This window comes from Rhinatrema bivittatum, chromosome 4 (assembly GCF_901001135.1).
Source record: "Rhinatrema bivittatum chromosome 4, aRhiBiv1.1, whole genome shotgun sequence".
Taxonomy (NCBI): Eukaryota; Metazoa; Chordata; class Amphibia; order Gymnophiona; family Rhinatrematidae; genus Rhinatrema; species Rhinatrema bivittatum.
The window spans coordinates 67,183,972-67,204,958 of NC_042618.1; the positions used below are offsets into that span (position 1 = coordinate 67,183,972).

General features: G+C 46.1%; 1 protein-coding gene across 4 annotated transcripts in view; it reads left to right on the forward strand.

The window, feature by feature from the left end:
• Positions 1 to 20,987, forward strand: part of DLGAP5 (DLG associated protein 5) — a 214,075-nt gene that overhangs the window by 138,542 nt on the left and 54,546 nt on the right. For all 4 annotated transcript variants that reach the window (XM_029598267.1, XM_029598268.1, XM_029598266.1 and 1 more), the window contains exon 12: positions 11,865 to 12,025. In XM_029598267.1, coding sequence (XP_029454127.1) covers positions 11,865 to 12,025 — 161 coding nt within the window. The remainder of the gene's footprint in view (positions 1 to 11,864; positions 12,026 to 20,987) is intronic.

Here is a 20,987-nt window from a genome sequence, read left to right on the forward strand (position 1 = left end):
GTTGTGAGTCTAGGGGTGCCTAGATGGACGCACAGTGGTATGCTTAAGTGTACCTAGGCGGACATTTAAATTGAATACAAACAGTGAGCATGTGGGTGGGTGCTCAGTTGTATATCTACCTGAATAGCATATTAGGGGCCTAATTTTTGAGCATGTATTTTTTTCAAGCGCCTGTTGCGAGCATAGCTGGGTGCACAGTTCACAGATGCCTGTGGTGAGTACTGACAACTCTGATGCCTATAACAAAGAAGCCTAAGCGCCTTGCTCTTTGTACTGCATGCCATATTCGGGCATCTCAGCCTGGCATACCCTTTAACTTGTGTCAGCAGTGTTTGGTGGCTCAGGGAGAATTGTTTCCATCTGATTTTGCTAAGCCCAGTCCTTCCCAGTATGATGCGGGAATGGAAAAAGGCTGCCAGGGGTTTGTCTGAATTTGGGGCTCTCCTAACTGGTTTGTCAGCGGAGGAAGGTAACAGTGTGTGCAGGACAGAAGACTCCTGGTTTTGGCATGGATCCCTCTGCCTTTTTTTGGGTGGATTATTTTCTATGGCTGCCGTCCTTTCTTCTGGCACAGTCGACGTTGCCAGCCAATCTTAACAGATCAGGATCACAGGCTGTGGATTCCTTTGTGCCTGATGCTGTGTGTAAGCGTCAGAGTACGTCTAAACCTGCTGCGGGCCATGCTAATAGGGACCCAGATGGCACAGATGATGAAGCTGATCCTTACTACCTGGAGGATGGGGAAATTCATCCAGGGCTGGAGCTATAAAGAACCATGTTGTGTTTCTTTCATAGAGATGAATTTCTGGCTCTGATTTCCCAGAAATTGAAGATGCTGGGGGTACTGGGGGCTGATTTCATGTCTGAGCCAAAGAAAGATCCCATTTTGATTTCTTTGCGTAAAGCCTCTTATTTCTTCCTATTATGGAGGCTTTTCAAGAATTGATTGATCTTGAATGGGGTGCCCTGAAGCTAATTTTAAAAGGGACGAGCCTTCTAAGGGCTGTACCCTCTAGATTCGGCTGTAAGAGAGCAATTGCGCTTTCCAAAAGTGGATGCGCTTGTGTGTGCCATCACCAAACAGACTACTATCCCTGTAGAAGGGGGAGCAGCCTTGAAGGATGCACAGGATAGAATTGAGGCCATCCTTAAGCAAGCTTTTGAAGCAGTGGCAATGAATTTGCAGATAGCTTCTTCTTGCTCCCTGGTGGATTGCTCTTGTTTAATTCTCTCTCTCAGGAAGTTGATGAATCTGGTGTGAATTCCAGGACAGTGTTGGAACCAGTAGCTGCCTTTTTGGCTGATGCAGGCTGCAATCTGGTCCATACTTCGGCCAGAGGGGAGACTTTGGTTATAGCGGCCAGGCATCAGCTATGGCTCAGGAATTGGTTGGTTGATACAATTTTGAAGTCTAATCTTAGAAATTGCCCTTTAAAAGATCACACTTATTTGGGAGTTTACCGGAAAAAATGGCCAATAAGTGGGGTGAATCCCAGGTTTCTCTGTTACCAGAGGATAAACAGTTGCCATGCTCCTTTGCTACGAGAGGTTGTGCTAGGGGTTTCAGACACTTTTGACCCTACAGAGGAGCGGCTTCTGAGAGCACTTTGCCTTTGAGAGAGTATCAGTCCTTTTGTCCCAGGTAGCCCAGAAGGGGCGCAGACGCTAGGTAGTGGTGCATCCCGAGCCTCTCAGTGAAGGTGTGCCAACCCACCCCTGGGAGCAGGAGATGGGGATCTCCTGTCTCCTTTTTATCGGAGGTGGATCGAGATCTCATCAAACCAGTGGGTTCTGGAGATAAAAGATGGCTATGCTCTGGAGTTTCTCAGTTTCCCTCAGGATGTTTGCATGGAGTCTCCCTGCAACTCTCTGCAAAAGACAAGCAGTAGAGTGTACGTTGTCAAGGCTTCTCAGCCTGCAGGCTGTAGTTCGTGCCCATGTCACAAGAAAATATGTATATTTGTTTAATTGTTCAATCTGTTTGATGTAATTTTCTGTTCCTTGTTCTGTGTAAACCGAAGTGGTATGCACTAGTGCATGAACTCCGGTATATAAAAGCCTTTAAATAAATAAAATAAATAAATATTTCATTTATTTTGTTGTGCCCAGGAAGGAGGGCTCTCAAAGGAGTCAACTATCTCAAAGGAGTCAACTATCATTTACAGGTGACACTCAGTGTTAATGGCAGTACAGTTGGGGGAGTTTCTGACATCTCTGGACTTGTCAGAGGCATACCTTCATATTCCTATCTGTCTAGAGAATCAACGGTTTTTGCATTTTGTTTTAGGGCGACATTATCAGTTTTGAGTGCTACCTTTTGGGTTGGCCATTGCGCCCAGAACCTTTTCCAAGGTTTGATGGTGGCTGTGGCAGTGTTAAGAAAGGATGACATTCTGGTTCATCTGTACTTAGACGATTGGCTGATTTGGGCCAAGAGTCTGGAAGCAAGTCTTTCAGTCTCATGCAAGGTGATCTCCTTGCTGCAGGAACTAGGTTGGGTGGTAAACTTGGCCAAGAGCAATCTACAGCCATCCCAGACACTGGAATATCTCTGTGTTTGCTTCGACTTGAAGCAAAGCAGGGGATTCCTGCCGGTGGGCCACATTCAGAAGCTGATGGTGCAGGTGTGGCTGTTGATGGAAACAATATGCCCAACAATGTGATCTTATCTACAGATACTCAGGTTGATGGCGGCCACCCTAGAGGTGGTTCTGTGGGCAAGGGGACATATGCATCCTCTTCAGTGCACTCTGCTGGCTTGTTGGAGTCCATAGTCTCAAGAATATTCGATACAGCTTCACCTACCAGTGGAAATCAGCATACAACTGCAATGGTGGTTGCAAGCGAACCATCTAAGGAAGGGGGTTTCCCTATGCTCACCGATCTGGTTAGTATTCACAATGGATGCAAGTCTCCAGATTTTGGAGGCTCACTGTCAGGAGTTGACAGCGCAAGGGTATTTGAGTACAAAAGAGTCTCTTCAGAGCATCAGTTGGCTAGAAGCTTGGACCATCCGGTTTGCATGCTTACGATTCATCGACTGATTACAGGGTTGAGTGGACTGGATAATGTCAGACAATGTGATGACAGTGGCATATATAAATTGCCAGGGAGCCACCAAGAGCCTGCAAGTGTCGCAGAAAATAGCCCAGCTCATGGAATAGGAGGAAGTGTATCTTAAGGAGATCTCAACCTCACATATTGCAGGAAAAGACAATGTAAGAGCCGACTTTCTCAGCAGACAGAGTCTGGACCCAGGAGAATGGGAATTGCCAAACAAAGCATTCCAGTGCATAGTGGATCACTGGGGCCTCCTGTTTCTGGACCTGCTGGTGACATCTCACAATGCAAAGGTTCCTCGCTTCTTCAGTCACAGGAGAGATGAAAGGACTTTGGGCATCGATGCCCACGTGCAGGAGTGGCCTGAGGGCAAGCTTCTATATGCCTTTCTCCCATGGCACATGTTGGGCAGAATGATTCAGAGGATCGAGAGTCACATGGGGATGGTGCTTCTGGTGGCACCAGATTGGCCCAGGTGGCCATGATATGCAGATTTGCAAAGGCTCCTAGTGGACTCCCCTATCCAATTTCCAGCTCACAAGGTTCTGCTATGGCAGGGGCCTGTTCTTCACAAAGATCTGACTCAATTTTGTATTATGGTATGGCCCTTGAGAGGGCTCGGTTTCTGAAGAGTGGATATTCCTCTGCAATGATTGCCATCTTGCTACGAGTGAGAAAGTTCTCCATTTCCTTAGCCTATGTGCGGTTTGGCGAGTGTTTTAGGCTTGGTGTGAGGATCGAGGAGTTCATCAATGTTCGGTTAAGATCTCTCTCATTTTGGAATTTTTGCAGGATGGCTTGAGTAAAGGGCTGGCCCTTAATTTATTGAAGGTACAGGTTGTGGCTCTTGCCTGTTTCTGAGGTCACGTAGATGGTTGACTCTTGTCGGCCCATCCAGATGTGACTTGTTTCTTAAAAGGGGTGAAGCATCTTGTTCCTCCCCTGCGGTTGCCGGTGCCCTTGTGGTGTCTTACTCTGGTTTTGGATTTTGTAGCAGATCCCACCTGCTGACCGCTGTGTAGCCTTTCCTTGAGGTTGGTTACCTTCAAAATGGTGTTTCTTGTGGCAATTTGTTCTGTGCTTAGAATGTTCGAACTGCGGGCCTTGTCTTGCTGGGAACTGTTTCTGCGAGTGACTCTTGGGGCGATACAGTTCCATACTGTTCCATCCTTTTTGCTAAAGATTGTCTCGGATTTTCATTCGAGTTAATTTCCCTGCCAACTCTGGACAGGGGGAGAGATGTAGATGAATATCTCCTGTTACGGTCCTTGGATGTCGAGGTATTTAGAGGTTTCTGAAGTTCTTAGGAAGACGACCGGCTGTTTATAAGCCATGATGGAAGGTAAACAAGGTGAGCTGGCATCACGGGCTACATATGTCCACTGGATTAAGGAGGTAGTCATGGCTGCATATGTGGATGCTGAACAGCCATTGCCTAATTAGGTTAGGGCTTATTCCACTAGGGCTCAGGCAGTGGCATGGGCAGAGATTAGATTTCTGTCTCCTGTCAAGATATGCTGAGCCACGATGTGGTCCTCCTTACATACCTTTTCCAGGCATTATTGCCTGGATGTGAAGTCCCGGGAAGCCACAGCCTTCACCAGTGCGCTATTAATTGGACCATGGGCAGCCTCCCACCCTGGTCGAGAGTAGCTTTGTGTACATCCCATTGGTGTGGATCCACCTATCTAAATGCTAAGAAAGGAGAAAATATTACTTACCTGATACTTTCCTTTTCTTTAATGAAAATAGGTGGATTCACCTTCCCGACCTTGGCTGCTGGATGGTTGTGCTATTGTCCTCCTGCGTGGCTGCATGTTCCAAGGGTTAGTGGTGAGTGTCAGTCCAGTCCCTAGACTAGTGTTATTACACTTCTTATCAGAGCTCAGTGGTTTCTTGTTAGCTGAGTGGTTTTGGTTAATCAAGTTTTGTTAGTTTGTCCACAGTTGACTTTTGCAGAGAATACTGGTGGGCTGATGTTAGTGCAGGGACATATACTGTGACGTCAGCTTTGCTCCGTCTCTATCTGCTGGTAGATGTGCATAACCCACTGGTGTGGATCCCCCTATCTTAATTAAAGAAAAGGAAATTATCAGGTATGTAGTAATTTCTCCTTTTGGCGTTGTTTGCCTCTCAGAATCTTTTCTGTGCTGTCTTGCTGTCTCTGCAGCCCCACAACAGCACTTTTCAATGCTACAAAAAAAAAAAAAATTGTGGCCCTACCTTCCATCATGTTTAGCTATTCATTCAGCAACAGTGAGCAGTTTTAAAAGTTGTATCTTGGCAAGATCATGGCCATCGGTGAAGTACATACAATGTTACTGATGCTTCAGGCTGGAACATGACCAGAAGAACTGTTATGTCTGTGGATGGATGCTTTCTAGCATGCCTCGTATCAAGGAACTGTGTTTAAAAAAAACAAAAAACCAACCCCAAAAAAACCCCTCCAGTATTACAGTAGGTTCTCGTCTTGCAAAGCACCATTTACCTAGCCAGGAAAAATGAGTTTCTGCTTAACTAAAACTCCCCCGTTCACTCAGACTTTGTATGCTCAAGTTTTGCCAGCTGTACTGCATCGAAGACAAAGCACCATCAACCACTGGGACCAATGCATCCTGCATCAAAGAAGCACAAACACTTGAAGCATGGCACATCAGCATTGGTGCACTGTAGGCGCAAGGAGGACCGGCAGTCCCAATGTAGGATGCATTTGACACACCCGATGCATGATGCACAAGGTGCTCGAGCACAATGCACTGGCGCACTTGATGCTCAATGCCTGTGAAGCAAGCGGCCTCGATGCATATTGAGGACTCAGCTCTATTATCACAATGCACCTGATCCTTTATTGCCCAATCCTGCTATGCACAGTGTAAGGACACAAAATGCAGCCCTGATGTAAAATCAAATTCCTGCACCAGATTCCTTGATGTGGGTCTGTAAAGACCATTCGAAGCAGGCCAAGTCATCCAAGGCATCTAAGCATTCTACTCCATTGAAGCTGCTGACATATCTGCCTCAGTCTTCGATTTATCAAGCTGCTCTGCCAACAGCTATACACAGCCCATCCTAGATCTATTGGACGGAGTCAGGTTGCCCCTGCCTCTTCCAATAACCTGGGTGCTCACCCTGCCTAGACTAGTAGACTCAATGGTGCAATATTCATGACTATATTTAGAAGCTGAAGCCTTTTCTACATTCTAATGACCAAGGCAACTATTATCCCCATCACTCCTGGATGCATATGAGGGCATATGCCATGTACTCCCATATCTCTATGAATTATTTAATTCTATTTCATGTACCTCCTGAGCCCTTATTGGAGCTAGACATATAGGAAGGCTTCAAGCAAGCGCAGCATCCATGAGGATGCTCATGAGAAATTTGTAGACCTTCCTGTTTGGACAATCTATTTGGCGAAAGGTTCTGGGAGATGGTAGCTCAGATTTAAAAATGGCAGTGCAGTCTTTCGGTTCCTGAACTGCCCTGTACATCGAGACATACAAGTGACCATACTTCCATAGATGGCCTTCCTGGTCTTTTCAACAGTACCATCTGCAGCCCCTTCTGGCCCAGCAGAAACAGCCACTTCCAGTCAGGCTTTAACAAAGAACGTTGTCAGCTAAAAATTACATAACAGACCCAGCCCAAACCAATGCCTAGTTTTTTTTTATTCCTCCAAACAATCCATTCCCTGCTGTCCCAATAGGGGAAGAATCCAACATTTTCTGGAGGAATGGTGTCAGATCACCAATGATCCCTGTGTCCTCCAAATCGTGCAGTCTGGGTATTGGTTGTATTTCTGCTGACCATCATCTTTTCCGCATTGTTCGGCACTCCTTCTGGATCTGTCTCATCTGCCACAGCTTTGTCTGGATGTCTAAGTACTTCTCCAACAAGCAGTAGAGCTAATTGCAGCATCTCAGTATGCTCAGGGTTTACTTATTCCCAAGAAAATGGGGGGTTTGGGGCCCATTCTGGAGTTGAAACATTAAAAAACAAAACCCATATACTCCTGAGATAAATTCAAAATGAATTCAGTTGTCACTATTCTTCCTTACACACAGAAGAACAAATGAATGTGTGCCTTAGATCTAAAGGATGCAAATGGCCTAGCCACCCTTTGCATTGGCATTACTCCACTTCCAGATAGATTCTTCCCATTATCAGTACGAAGTATTCCTGTTTGGCCTGTCAGCACCGAGGTTCTTTTACAAAATGCCTCGCTGTAGTGGTGGCTCATCAAGGAATACAAGGCTTCCTGTACCTTGACAATTGGCTGATCTTAGCAAACTCCCAAGAAGATGTGCTCTGTTCCCTATGCATAATGATTTATCTTTCACACCGCTTTGGTTTTCTGATAAATTTTGAGAAATCAAGGCTGAAGTCCACTCAGATAAGTTCATTGGGTCTTTGATAGACTTGCTGCAAGAAAGAACATTCCTGCCTCCTGACCAAGCATACAACATGACATTGCTCATCCACAAGCTACTGTCCTCTCCATGCTTTTCATGGTCCTCAGTCATATGATAGCAGCTGACCTGTTTTCATATCCACTACTTCCAGTCGGGTCTACATATCCAGTGGCTAACTCAACTCCTCTGGTCTCTGATACAAATTACAGTGGCAGTGAAATGAGAATTGCAGTGGTGGTTGTGCCCATGAATTCTTCAGGAAGAAGCCTCTCTTCACTCACACCCTACCAAGTGGTACTGGCAATTGATGCCTCCACCAAAGGCTGGGGCACATATTCTGAAGCCATCCGAACCCAGGGTATCTGGTCTCTTCAAGTATGTGATTGCTCTCAACTCCAATAGAGTGATTTTTGTCAAATCACTCTGTTGGAGTTGAGAGCAATCACATACTCTTTCTGTTTGCATATTTCTTTCAGAAAAAGAGCATTCTGATTCAAACCAAATTGCTATGTTTTAAGTCAACAAGCAAGAAGGAACAGGTTCATGGCTTCTCTGACAGAAAGAAATCAAGCTGTCTTAAGGCCACCTATCTACCAGTTATCTCCCAACCTGCTAGCAAATCAACTCAACAGAGTTTTTCGACCACACAAATGGTCTCTACAGCAATTGGTGGCCAATGAACTGTTCAGTGGACCTATTTGCATAATAACACAACACCAAACTAAATCAATTTTGCTCAGTTCTGCCAAGCAATCTGACTGGCTCAGAACGCTTTTCTCCTTGATTTGGGACAAAACCTCATGTTTTTCCACTGTTACCATTTATCACCAGGACAGTGCAGAAGGTTCTTCAGATAGGGGACCGTACTCTATTGTGGATTGCCAACTGGTTAAGAGATTGAAAACAGAGAGTAGGGCTAAATGGTAAATTTTCCCACACCGCAAACTGCTGGACTTTCTTTTGACAGTTGATGTACATCTAATTCTAACTGGAAGCATATCGACTTGCTGTGGATACAATTTTGGTGGCATTCTGTTTGTCTGTATAGTAAATATGAAAAAACTATGGCTGTTAAATATCATAGAGTAACTCAGTGGGTGCAAGTGTGGAAACCCTTAGATGATTTTGATTCTCTTTAATTTATTTGCTTATGTGCACAACTGTGGATCTATATATTTTCTCTTTCTTTTGTCTCTTACAGGTTTGTTGTACATATTGCTGCATTCCCTAGTTATATTTGTTCTTGATGTGCTTATGTTTTGTTCCCTGGGTGTTTAATTTGATCTGGTTTTTTTTTTTATTCCCTTTTCTTCTTTTGGTTTCATTTGTATGGATTTTGTTCGATGTTCTGTTCTGTAATGTTGGCTAACTTCAATAAACAGATTTGAACAGTAATATATTTATAAGTGACCTGGAAATGGGAACAAGTGAGGTGATCAAATTTGCTGATGATACAAGATTATTCAAAGTTGTTAAATCGCAAGAGGATTGTGAGAAATTGCAAGAGGACATTACAAAACTGGGAGACTGAGCATGCAGATGGCAATGAAATTTAATGTGGACAAATGCAAAGTGATGCACTTAGGGAAGAGTAACCCAAATTATAGCTACATAATGCAAGGTTCCACATTAGGAGTCACCATTCAGAAAAAGAATCTAGGTGTTATTGAAAATATCTTCTGCTCAGTGTGCAGCAGCAGCCAAGAAAGCAAATAGAATGCTAGGAATTATTAGGAAAGGAATGGAGAATAATCTATCGCTCCATGGTGTGACCTCATCTTGAATATTGTGAGCAGTTCTGGTCACCACATCTCAAAAAAAGATATAGAAGAATTAGAAAAGGTATGGCCAAGGGCAATCAAAATGATAAAGCTGATAGAACAATTCCCCTATGAAGAAAGGCTAAAGAGGTTAGGACTCTTCATCTTGGAGAACAGATGGCTGAGGGGGAGATATGATAGAGGTCTATAAAATAAATGGAATGAGAAAATGTTAATCAGTTATTTACTCTTTCAAAAAAGTATAAAGACCAGGGGGGACACAATGAAGTTACTAGGTAATACATTTAAAACTAATAAGAGAAACTATTTTTTTATTCAACACATAATAACGCTCTGGAATTTATTGCCAAAGGATGTGGTGAAAGCTATTAGTGTATCTGCGTTTTAAAAAAAAAAAAGGTTTGGACAAGTTCCTGGAGGAAAAGTCCGTTAACCATTATTAAGGTAGAATGGCAGAAATCCACTGCTTATTCTTGGCATGAGCATCTTGGAATCTGTTTATCCCTGGGATCCTGCCAGCTACTCTTGACCTGGTTTGGCCACTGTTGGAAACAGAATGCTGGGTTTGACGGACCTTTGGTCTGACCCAGTATGGCAAGTCTTATGTTCATATGTATTTTGATATGCATATCTTGTATAACCTTCCAGCAGTCCTCCCATATGTCTGGGAATAGACACTGAGGTGTCCCAACCTATCAGCCCTCAATTTAACGGCTTGATCACTCAGTTATGGATTTCTACTTACATACAGAGATTGTGGACATGCTAGTCTCATCTAGAAAGCCTTCAAATAGAATAAGTACTTCAAATGTACAAACAAAACGCTTTGGACCCATTTTTCTTGCAAACTTGAGCATCTGCTGAAATATTTGCTCCATGTTTTAACTTGGGTTTTGCTGCCTCGTCAGTACAAGTGCATCTCAGTGCTATAGTAGCTTACCATACTTGTGGATAGCAAATTGATCTCTACTCATCCACTTATATCTCATTTCATGAAAACCACTTTTTCTGATGTACCTAAATATGTCCTTTCCCAACAAATGAAGCCTCCCTTTGAGCCATTGGAGTCAACGTCTCTAAAGTACTTAGCATGTAAGATGGTGTTCTTCCTGGCAGTGACTTCAGCTAGAAGAGTCAATAAACACGAAGCTCTCATCACTATCCTCTGTAGGTGCAATTCTTCCACAACAGGGTGGTTCTCTGTACTCACCCAAAGTTTCTGCCAGAGTAGTCTCGACTTTCCATATCAATCAATCCATTGTACTTTCCTACCTTCTTTCCAAGATGCCATGCGCATGTAGACGAAAAAGCCCTCTATACTCTGGACTGCAAAAAGCCCATAGCATATTACAAGAAACAAAATTTCTGCTTCGTTGAACCTCCCAACGTTTGATCTCTTTCAACCCCCAACTGGCTAGGAATAGTGGTTGCCAAGCATATTTAGTCTAACAGGCTTGCTGAGAGTACATTCATCACTGCCACACTTTAGCAGGATTACAAATCATAGATTTTGTGAAAGCTCACCAAGTGAGGGCCATGGCTGCTTCTGTTGCTCGTGTTTGAGAGCTGCTCATTGAAGATCTTGCAAAGCTGCAACTTTGGTCTTCAGTTCATACTTTTACATCCTACTACTGTCTTGATAACCTCTCAAAGATGGACAGTAATTTGGACAAGCATTTATGCAAAATCTGTTCTAGCTGTAGTCTACTCTCCATAGTGGGGGGCTGAGTTGTTTACTGAGTAAAGGTTCCACTGTAACCCTTAGCCTGGGATTCCCCACACATAATGGCAAATTCAGCCTGCTTATTGCCAGAAAAAGCAAGTTTGCTTTCTATAAACTGTGTTTTCGGTAGATAGGATGTATTAGTCATGGAATGCTTGCACGCATCCCTTTAGAGTCAACTAATAGCTAGATTCAGATTGAGGAGGCTCATGAGGCAACACTTGTATGGAAACTCCTGCACATGCTCAGTAGAGGTCAAAACTCTACTAGCTTGGAGAGAGGAGTCTCTTCAGTGCTGCTGGATGATGTCACTTTACTTGTAATGGCTAATTGATCTGCTATCTATGTAAAACACTGTTTATAGTCAGCAAACTTGCTTTCTCTTTTTTTTTTTTTTTGGGGGGGGGGGGCAAATGTAAACTGTTGCGAAATTGAGAATTTTTGGATGTTAAAAGGTTTGTTTGCAACTAAATTGAAATTTAATTAGTCACACTTTTACCCATTTGAATAAAATGAATGCACATCTGTTTTGTACAGTAGGTAGAATAAAATCTGGACAAATATTAGCAGCTAGTGTAATTGATATACCTGTTTTAAAATAATTGACTCAGCATGATAGAGACATTCCAGAGTAACATTAATATAACCATGTGGTTCAGTTTTAATAAACTTGTAAGTATTTTAGACCCTTCCTCTCAAATTTCCAACATTCCTGAAAGAGAAGAGATACTCAGCTTGTTAACTGTTTGTACTCAAGTAGTAATTCAGCAATGCCTTGTCCTAGAAATTATAAAAGCAAATCAACACAAGTTCAGAGTTGCTAAAGTGAGTTCCAGATTTTAACCTTTTTTAAAACATGCATACTTCTCTCTCTATCCATGTCAGCCAAATCTCTTATTCGTACAACTGTTGGCCAAACCAGACTTTTAATGTCAGAAAGGTTTAAACAGTTTGAAGGACTGGTGAATAACTGTGAATTTAAACGTGGTGAGAAAGAGACAACTTGTACAGACCTTGATGGATTTTGGGATATGATCAGCTTTCAGGTACCTTTTTAAATTCATAATTATAGTTTTGTGGTAAAATTATTTGGCTACACCAATTTGTAGAAAGTTTAATGGAAGCTTGTTTTATATGCAACTTTTTTAGTCTACTGTCCTCATCTTTTTTATTATTTACCCTGGGTTACCTGGTCCCATGTGACTTGTAACTTTTTGTTTTAGTGTTTTGTTGTTTTTTTTTTGTGTGCATATATATACCTTTTTTATGAAAACATTTATTGCTGTAGTCATAAACTAGATGACTTTCTTGTGAATGCTTCTCTTGTGTGTATGCATCAAATTTCAGGATGTTGGTTATATTGGCAGTGATACTCTTTAGCAAAGAAGCATTTTCTTTCTGATTCAGTGTTTTCTAAAGCAAATCTTGCTTTAACATGTTATATTTACTTTTATGTAAACAGAATGAAAGCATCATCTGCATTTATAATAAAAGTGCATTTTATTGTTTACTTAGTATTCAGACAGTTAATCCACACCAATAGATTATACACCTGTACCAGCAGATGGAGATGGAGCAAAGCTGACTTCATGGTATATATACCCCTGCACCGACATTAGCACGCCTGTATTCTTCATCTCCAGCAGATGGTAGACGTACATCTCCCTACTGGGGATTACTTAAAATATATCTCTCTCATCTCTATCTTCAGTCCTCTGATCTCTATCCTCTGTCCTCTGTCCTCTATATTTCTATCTCTAATCTATCTCTATATCATGAATATGAAGGAGAATTGAAGAAGAAAATTGATTCGTCCTGCTCTCCTGTGATGATACCTTACGGTCCCTCCCTCAGTTGAAATTTGAGGTGATATTTGCGGATCCCTCCCTCAGACAAGTACCTCGGTCCGGTAGCTTATCTTCTGGCATGGATTTAGCTGTGTAAATCCTCCGTCCCCCCACAGCTGAGAGGCTATTGGGTGCAGGAAGCCGAGCGCTGCACTTAAAGCCTTTGTCCCCTCCCCCCCCCGCAGCTGGAGACCAACTCTATGCTTGGCCGAAATGGGCAGAGTTCAAGTAAGGAATTAAAAAAGGAGTGAGGGTTTCCATTCTCCATCTGGTCTCCAAGCCTTGGCACACCGATCTGACATCCATTCCCGCCTCTGAGGGAGCTGGGGGAGTCGAGGCAGGTTGAGCAGCCTTTTTGGCTAGGCCCCGCTCTCAGGCTTTGTATAGATGCCATGTGGTAGGTTGCGGCGGCATTTGTGTGCTTTTCTGCGCTCAAGTCTGCCGTGAAACACTCTGAAATCGGCTCCCACTTGTTCACCCTGGTGTGCACTCGGGTGGGCTTGGGGGCTGGAGCACTCAGGTGGGTGCCTATCTGAACCTCATGTTGTGTACCTATATATTTTGGGCGCTTATTGGATATGCCTTGTTTTTGGTTGCCCTGTCCATGCTTGCTTGTGCGGGTGCACAAATGAGCGCACAATGGTCAGATGCCTTGGGGTGTGCTGCTAGCAGGTGTTTATTTTTGTGCTGTTTGCCATATTCAGGCAGCTCAGCAAGGCAAACCCCCCCCCCCCCCCCACACCTAACTTGCATCAGCGCTACTTGGAGGCTCAGGGAGAGTTTTCTCAGACTGCTTTTGCTGCACCTGCCTTTCATAGCTTGATGCTGGAATGGGTCCAGAGGGGGACCAGTCAATGGTGTCGCGTGGTTTTTGGGCTACCTTTGTCAGCGGGGGAAGGCTTCTCAGTGGGTGCAGGACCAGCGCCCCCTGGTTTTGGTATGGGCCGTGGTGGCATACGCGTGCTTTTCTATCTGCAAGTTTGCTGCAAAACAGCTTGGCGGGTTGAGCAGCCGTTTGGCTAAGCTCCATTTGCAGGTTTTTTGCTCATTCTCTGATGTGATAGGCTTAAGAGTTCAGGATCGCACTCTGTGGATCCCTGCATACCTGGTGCTGCAGGTAAGGACCTTGGTGGCACCAATGGTGAAAGCGGCCCATACTCCCTGGAGGTTGGGAAATTTATCCGAGATTGGAACTTTATAGCTCAATGTTGCATTTCCTTCATAGAGATGGGATGCCATCTCGGATCACCAAGGCACTGGAGATGCTGGGTGAGCCAGGGGCTGAAGCTAAACTAGATTCCCATTTAGATTCCTTATGTGAAGCATTATGGATGATGATAAAGAATCGATTGATCTTGAATGGGGCGCTGTTTATAAAGGGGGACGAGCCTTGGTAGTGTGTACTCCTAGATCTGGCAGAGAGAGAGCAGATGCACTTTCTGAAAGTGGTTGCACTGGTGTGTGCCATCATCAAGTGGGCGACTGTCCCTGTAGAAAGGTGAGTGGCTTTGAAATCAATGCAGGATAGGAGAGTTGAGGTTATATTTAAGCTGGCCTCAAGGCGGTGGCAATGAATTGAAAATGGCTTCTTGCGGTTCCCTGGTGGGTCGCTATGCCTTGCTGTTTCTCAGGAAGTTGAGTCTGATTTGAATTCGGGGCAGTGCCCTGCGGCCCCTCCATCCTGGATGAGCCCGATTTCATCTGATCTCAAAAGCTAAGCAGAGTTGAGAGCCAGCTATGGCTGTCTAATTGGTGCTGAGACATAATCCAGGGTCTCTGTCAAAATGACCTTTTAAGGATCACTCTGGTCTGGGAGTGGAAAAAAAAAAAAAGCTTGATTGGCTAATTTGGGCCAAGAGCTATGAAAGAGAATTTTCAGGCCCCACGCAAGATAATCTACTTGCTGCAGGAACTAGGTTGGGTGGTGAACTTGGCCAAGAGCAATCCATCACAGACACTGGAGTATCCAGGTGTTCCTTTTTGAGACAAAGCAAGACAGGTGTTCCTGTCAAAGGTCTACATTCAGAACTGATGGTGCAGGTGCGACTATTGATGGAAGCAATATACCCGGCGGTGTGTTCCCTGTATGTACCCAGATCAGTCCAGACTCCTGGGTTTTGCCTCCCATCCAGCAGATGGAGACAGAGAAAGATTTGACTGACTCTGCCCTATATCCTGAGGTGCCACCTGCAGTCCACCACTATTTCTCTGTCTCCAGCAGATGGTGGAGGTGCAAAATCCTTCAGTCTGTGGTAGTTTACGTTATATTAAAAAAAACAAAAACAGAAAGTAAGCAGTTTAGGGTTAGTCTAGCTTTTGCTTGTCAGGACTGGCTCTTTAAAAAAAAAAAAAATCTTAAAGTCTAAGAAGCCATTTCACTGCCTCCCAGGGGGTTGCCAGGTCCTGAGGGGACCATTCCCCCTGGTTTTCGAGGCCGTCGGAGTTGGGGAGTTTGAGGTGATACTGGGGAGTCCAGCTCAGTCATCCTGATCAGTGCAGGACCCGAGGAGCAGCTGAGAAAAAAATAAAAAAAATAAATTAAATAAATAAATTTTTTCTCGAGGCAAGTTGCCACGAAGGCAGTGTTCGTCCGGTTCTGTTTCTACCTCCGCGGGGGGAGAGGGACCTTTCACCGCCGGTAAGACAGGTTTTGTTCTATTTTTATTTCTCTTGCCGATCCGATGATGCTGCGTGGTGCGGCCTGCCGCAGGAAGGCCTGTGCTCTGCATGCCTCCCGGGGGGGGGGGGGGGAGGGCTCATCAAATGGAGCTGCGAAGATGGTGATTCAGCCAGCCCGAGCTTCAGGGAGGAGCTGGCACCTGAGGTCTCCTTCTCCAGACCCGTTCCCGCTCAGCGCACGTTTTGCACGGCAACGCAGGTTGCAGAGCAGGGATAGTCCGATTTCCCCCCCCCCCTTATCCCCGCAGTAGGCAGCCTCCGGGGGGGGGGGGGGGGGGCAAGCCGTGAACAGGAGCTACAGGCACCAGGGAGGATGGCCTCGAGGAGGCATCAGACTCCTCCTCCTCATCTTCTTTCTCTTCAGATTTTATTATGTTGCTGCATAAAGCCTATAAGACATGGAAGGCTCATAAGAGACACCCAGGGGGTGGTTCCACAATGCTTCCTGGTGCCCATCTTTCCAAACGGTCGAGACCCCTGGAGCAAGGATCAGGTCTGTGGGGTGAGTGTCCCCTTAGGTCCAGAGCGGCTCACTCTAATGCGACGCTACCTCTGAGGAGTCCAGTTCGGAGGAGCAGGGTCCCCGGGACAAACCCTCACCGGGGGCGGATCTCGGGGGTGATCTGGATCAGGAAGGTTGTCCTAATCCTCACATGGTGGACGGGGATGATCCCAAGGTGGGAGGGATGAGCTGAGACTCCTTAGTATGGCGATTTTAGTAGAATTGGGCTTTGAAGCACCGCAGAAGGACTCCCGGATAGGGGATATAGATCCTGTGGTGGTGGGCCTTAGGGGTCCGACTACGTCTTTTCCCTTCCACCTTCCGGTCACCGACCTACTGTTCTGTGAATGGGACACCCCGGATTTGGGGTTGAAGGTCAGTAAAGCAATTAACAAACTGTACCAGTTACCAGAAAACGCTTTGGAGGTCTTGAGGATCCCAAAGGTAGATGCCGCTGTGTCTGCAGTCACTAAAAAGACTACTATTCCAGTGATAGGAGCCATGGCTCTTAAGGATCTTCAGGACCGCAAACTGGAAGTAAAACTCAAGTGGATTTTTGAGATTTCAGCCCTGGGTGTGCGGGTTGCCATGTGTAGAAGCTTTGCCCTGCGGGCTGGGCTCCGATGGGTACAGCTTTTGCAAAGCAATCCTTCCCTCTTGGAGGAAGAGGTGGTGCAGGCTGGACACTTAGAGGCGGCAGTGGCCTTCAGTGCTGATGCCTTATACGACTTGCTGCGGACTTCGGCTCGGTCCATGGTGTCGGCGGTTTCTGCCCGTAGACTCCTTTGGTTGAGAAACTGGTCGACGGATGTATCCTCTAAGGCGCAACTCGGCTCTCTGCCCTTCAAGGGTAAACTGCTTTATGGAAAGGACTTGGAAGATATGATACAGTCCTTAGGGGAGAACAAAGTCCATAAGCTGCCAGAGGCTTGGCCTAGGGGGTCGTAGCTCCTTTCCCTCGCGATCCCGCTTTCGAGCAAATTGGAGGTTCCGCTCTTCTCGGCCAGCGGGTCCTCCTGCCAGACATTCTCCAGGCAGACAGCAGTCTTGGGCTCAGTCCTTTCGTGGACATCGATTTGGAAGACCTGGGATCCCCCATGCAACAGGGGGAGTTAAATCCTTCCAATGAAGCGAGGCTGGTCCATTCCCCGGTTCCAGTGGTGGGTGGCAGACTGTCTTTGTTCTATGGGGAATGGACCAGGTAGACGTCAGACCAGTGGGTCCTCAAGGTGATAAGTCAAGGTTACACTTTAGATTTTGTTCATCGACTGCGAGATCGGTTTCTTGTCTCCCCTTATTCCTACGAAGAGAAATGTCGAGCAGTGCGAGACACGTTGCAGCATCTATGCGATCTCGGGGACATCCTTCCGGTCCCTCAATCAGAGCAGCGGAAGGGTCGTTACTCCATTTACTTTGTTGTACCAAAAAAGGAGGGTGTGTTTCGGCCTATTCTAGACCTCAAGAGAGTCAACTGCTGTCTCTGAGTCCCGAGGTTTCGCATGGAGACCCTCAGATCAGTCATTGCTTTGGTACACAAGGGAGAGTTCCTCGTGTCGCTGGATCTGACTGAGGCATACTTGCACATCGGCATCCATCCAGATCACCAGAGGTTCCTGAGATTCTGCATTCTGGGACAACATTTTCAGTTTCGAGCTCTGCCATTCGGACTGGCTACAGCTCCCAGGACTTTTACCAAGGTGATGATTGTGGTGGCTGCGCAACTTCGGAAGAAGGGTCTTTTAGTCCACCCGTATCTGGACGACTGGCTAATTTGGGCAAAGTCTGAGTCTCTTTGCTGTCGATAGTACACAGAGTTCTCTCTTTCTTGCGGTCACTAGGTTGGGTGATCAACTTCGACAAGAGCCACCTGACTCCCTTCCAGTCGCTGGAGTTCCTGGGAGCCCTGGAGTTCCTGGAAGCCCTGTTCGACACTAGTCAGGGGAGGGTATTTCTTCCCGAACACTGCCTTCTCAAGGGGTCAACGATATTCAAGTTGCAGGGACAGGTTTGAGACTTGTATCCAATCATACTCCAAGAATATGGGGTTATTTGAGAGTCCTCGGCTCGATGACTTCCACCCTGGAGTTGGTTCCTTGGGCCTTTGCTCATATGAGACCGCTACAGTCAGTATTGCTTTCCCACTGGAACCCAGTTTCTGAACAATATCACCTTCCCCTTCCCCTTACGGATGCAGCTCCGTCCAGTCTGGATTGGTGGCTACTGGCGGACAATTTGAGACATGGAGAACCACGGATGCCAGTCTCTCTGGCTGGGGAGCAGTTTGTCAGGGGACATCGTTTCAAGGCCAGTGGTCCATGGCGGAGGCCCAGAGGTCGATCGATCGTCTGGAGACCAGGGCTGTGCGGTTGGCATTGCAGGCTCTCCAGCCCTTCCTGCAGGGAAAGTCGGTCTGAGTTCTGTCTGACAATGTGACCGCGGTGGCTTATATCAATCGGTAGGGAGGAATCAAAAGCCAACCGGTGGCGCTTAAGGCACACCAGCTGATACTCTGGGTAGAGCAGCATCTAGTCAGCATAGCAGCCTCTCACATCGCCGGGGTCAACGATATTCAAGCCGACTTTCTCAGTCGTCATCGCCTTGATCCCGGAGAGTGGGAGTTATGCAACAAGGCCTTTCAGCGGGTATGCGACAAGTGGTCCAGACAGGCGGTGGACCTTATGGCAACCTTTCGGAATTCCAAGACCCCTCGATTTTTCAGTTGGAGGCGAGAACGGGAAGTGGAAGGGGTGGATGCCCTAGTGATTCCCTGGCCGAAGGACATTCTTCTCTGCCTTTTTTTCCGCCCTGGCCTCTCATCGGCAGAGTGCTGAGGCGAATAGAAGCTCACCGGGCGGAGGTCATTCTAATGGCGCCGGAGTGGCCACGATGTCTGTGGTTTGCGGATTTTGTCAGTCTGGCGGTGGATGACCCCTTGCAGTTTCAGGATCTCCCAAACCTTCTCTGTCAAGGCCCCGTTTGTTTGGAAGAGGTAGATCGCTTTTATCTAGCGGCATTGCTTTTGAGAGGCGCCATCTAAAGAACAAGGGTTATTCAGACGCAGTAGTGGCTACTCTTCTGAGTTCGCGTAAGACTTCTACCTCCCTGGCCTATGTCAGGGTGAGGGGAATTTTTGAGTCTTGGTGCGTGGAGCACGAGTTAGACCCTATGCAAGCTTCGGTGTCGAATATTTTGTCCTTTTTGCAAGCCGGATTAGCTAAAGGATTGTCATGCAGTTCCTTACGAGTGCAGGTAGCAGCCCTTGGTTGTTTCCATGGTAAGTTGAACAGCGTGTCATTAGCGGCGCATCTGGATGTGGCGCGTTTTCTCCAGGGAGCAAAGCATTTGCTCTCTCCGTTCAGGAATCCTTGTCCTTCGTGGAGTCTGAACTTGGTGTTCAAAGCCCTATGTGCTGCGCCCTTTGAGCCTCTCAAGAGGGCGACTTTGAAGGATCTCACGTTGAAGGTGGTGTTCCTCGTGGCTATTTCTTCTGTGCGCAGAGTATCTAAGCTTCAGGCCTTATCCAGCAGGGAACTCTTTTTAAGGATTTACCGAAGTGGGAGTTTCCTTGAGGACTGTTCCTTCTTTTCTGCCAAAGGTAGTCTCCTCTTTTCATTTGAATCAGTCGGAACTTCCGGCATTTCCTGGTTCGGACCGTTCTGATCCCTCTTCTAGGGAGCTTAGGAAACTAGACGTATGCCGCGTTATGTTAGCTACCTGGAGGTAACATGCAGATTTTCTCTCATGCATATTCATTGTGGATATCCTGAAAACCCAACTGGCTGGGGGGGTCCCCAGGACAGGGTTGAGAACCACTGATCTAAACTAACCATGACAACACCCCACTCGGGCTAGGAATGGACACATCCAACTCACAAACCCCAAGTGGAAGCAGAACCCACGATAACATTTGAGAACTTGCAAAAAATTTGAAAACAGTAATCACTTATCTGCAGATTGCATTAAAAAAAAAAAGAGAGAACGAGTGGACTCTCTGTAACCTCTAAGCAGAAATGGGTGGGACTCTGGACTGATCCGTGGTACTACAGGAACGAAAATTAGCAGATAAGAACCAATTTTCCTTTCCCTGTACATACCTGGATCAGTCCAGACTCCTGGGATGCACCAGACCTCTATTACTCGGAGTGGGACCTTGAGAGTCCTGCTCGGCTAACTCCTTCTCCAAAGCCAGCCGAGCCTGGGGCCTGGACATCCAACTGGTAATGCCTGGCAAATGTATGCAGACTTCCAAGTTGCCGCCCTGCAAATCTCCTGTAGCGAAACTTGTTAACACTCCGTTCATGATGTCGTTTGCGAACAAGTAGAATGAGCTCTCAAACCTACCGGAAACGACCGACCTCCTTCAATCACCGAGCAATAGTGGCTCTAGACGCATTATGCCCTCTTCTGGGACCACTCCAGAGCACAAACAGATGATCCAACATACGGAAACTGTTATGGAGGCAGTGTATGCAAATTTTCTCTCATGCATATTCATTGTGGATATCCTGAAAACCCGACTGGCTGGGGGGGTCCCCAGGACAGAGTTGAGAACCACTGGTTTAGATGGATAGTTCAGTTTTATGTGACATTCTGCTTTGATGCCGATTAATACTGATGGACTGCAGGTGGCACCTCAGGATATAGGGCAGAGTCTGTCAATACTTTCTCTGTCTCCATCTGCTAGAGGGGAGGCAAAACCCATGACTCTGGACTGATCCGTGGTACTACAAGAATGAAAATTAGCAGGTAAGAACCAATTTTCCTGTCTTATCTACAGGTGCACGGGTTGATGGCAGCCACTCGAGAGGTGGTTCCATGGGCAAGGGTGCATTTGCTTTCTCTTTGGTGCACACTGCTTATGCATTGGAGTCCATAATAATTGGAGTTGATACGATTTCAGTTATCGGTGGAGATCAACTTCTGATTGCAGTGGTGGTTGCAAGCGGATCACCTATGGAGGGGCATTCCCCCTACGAACAC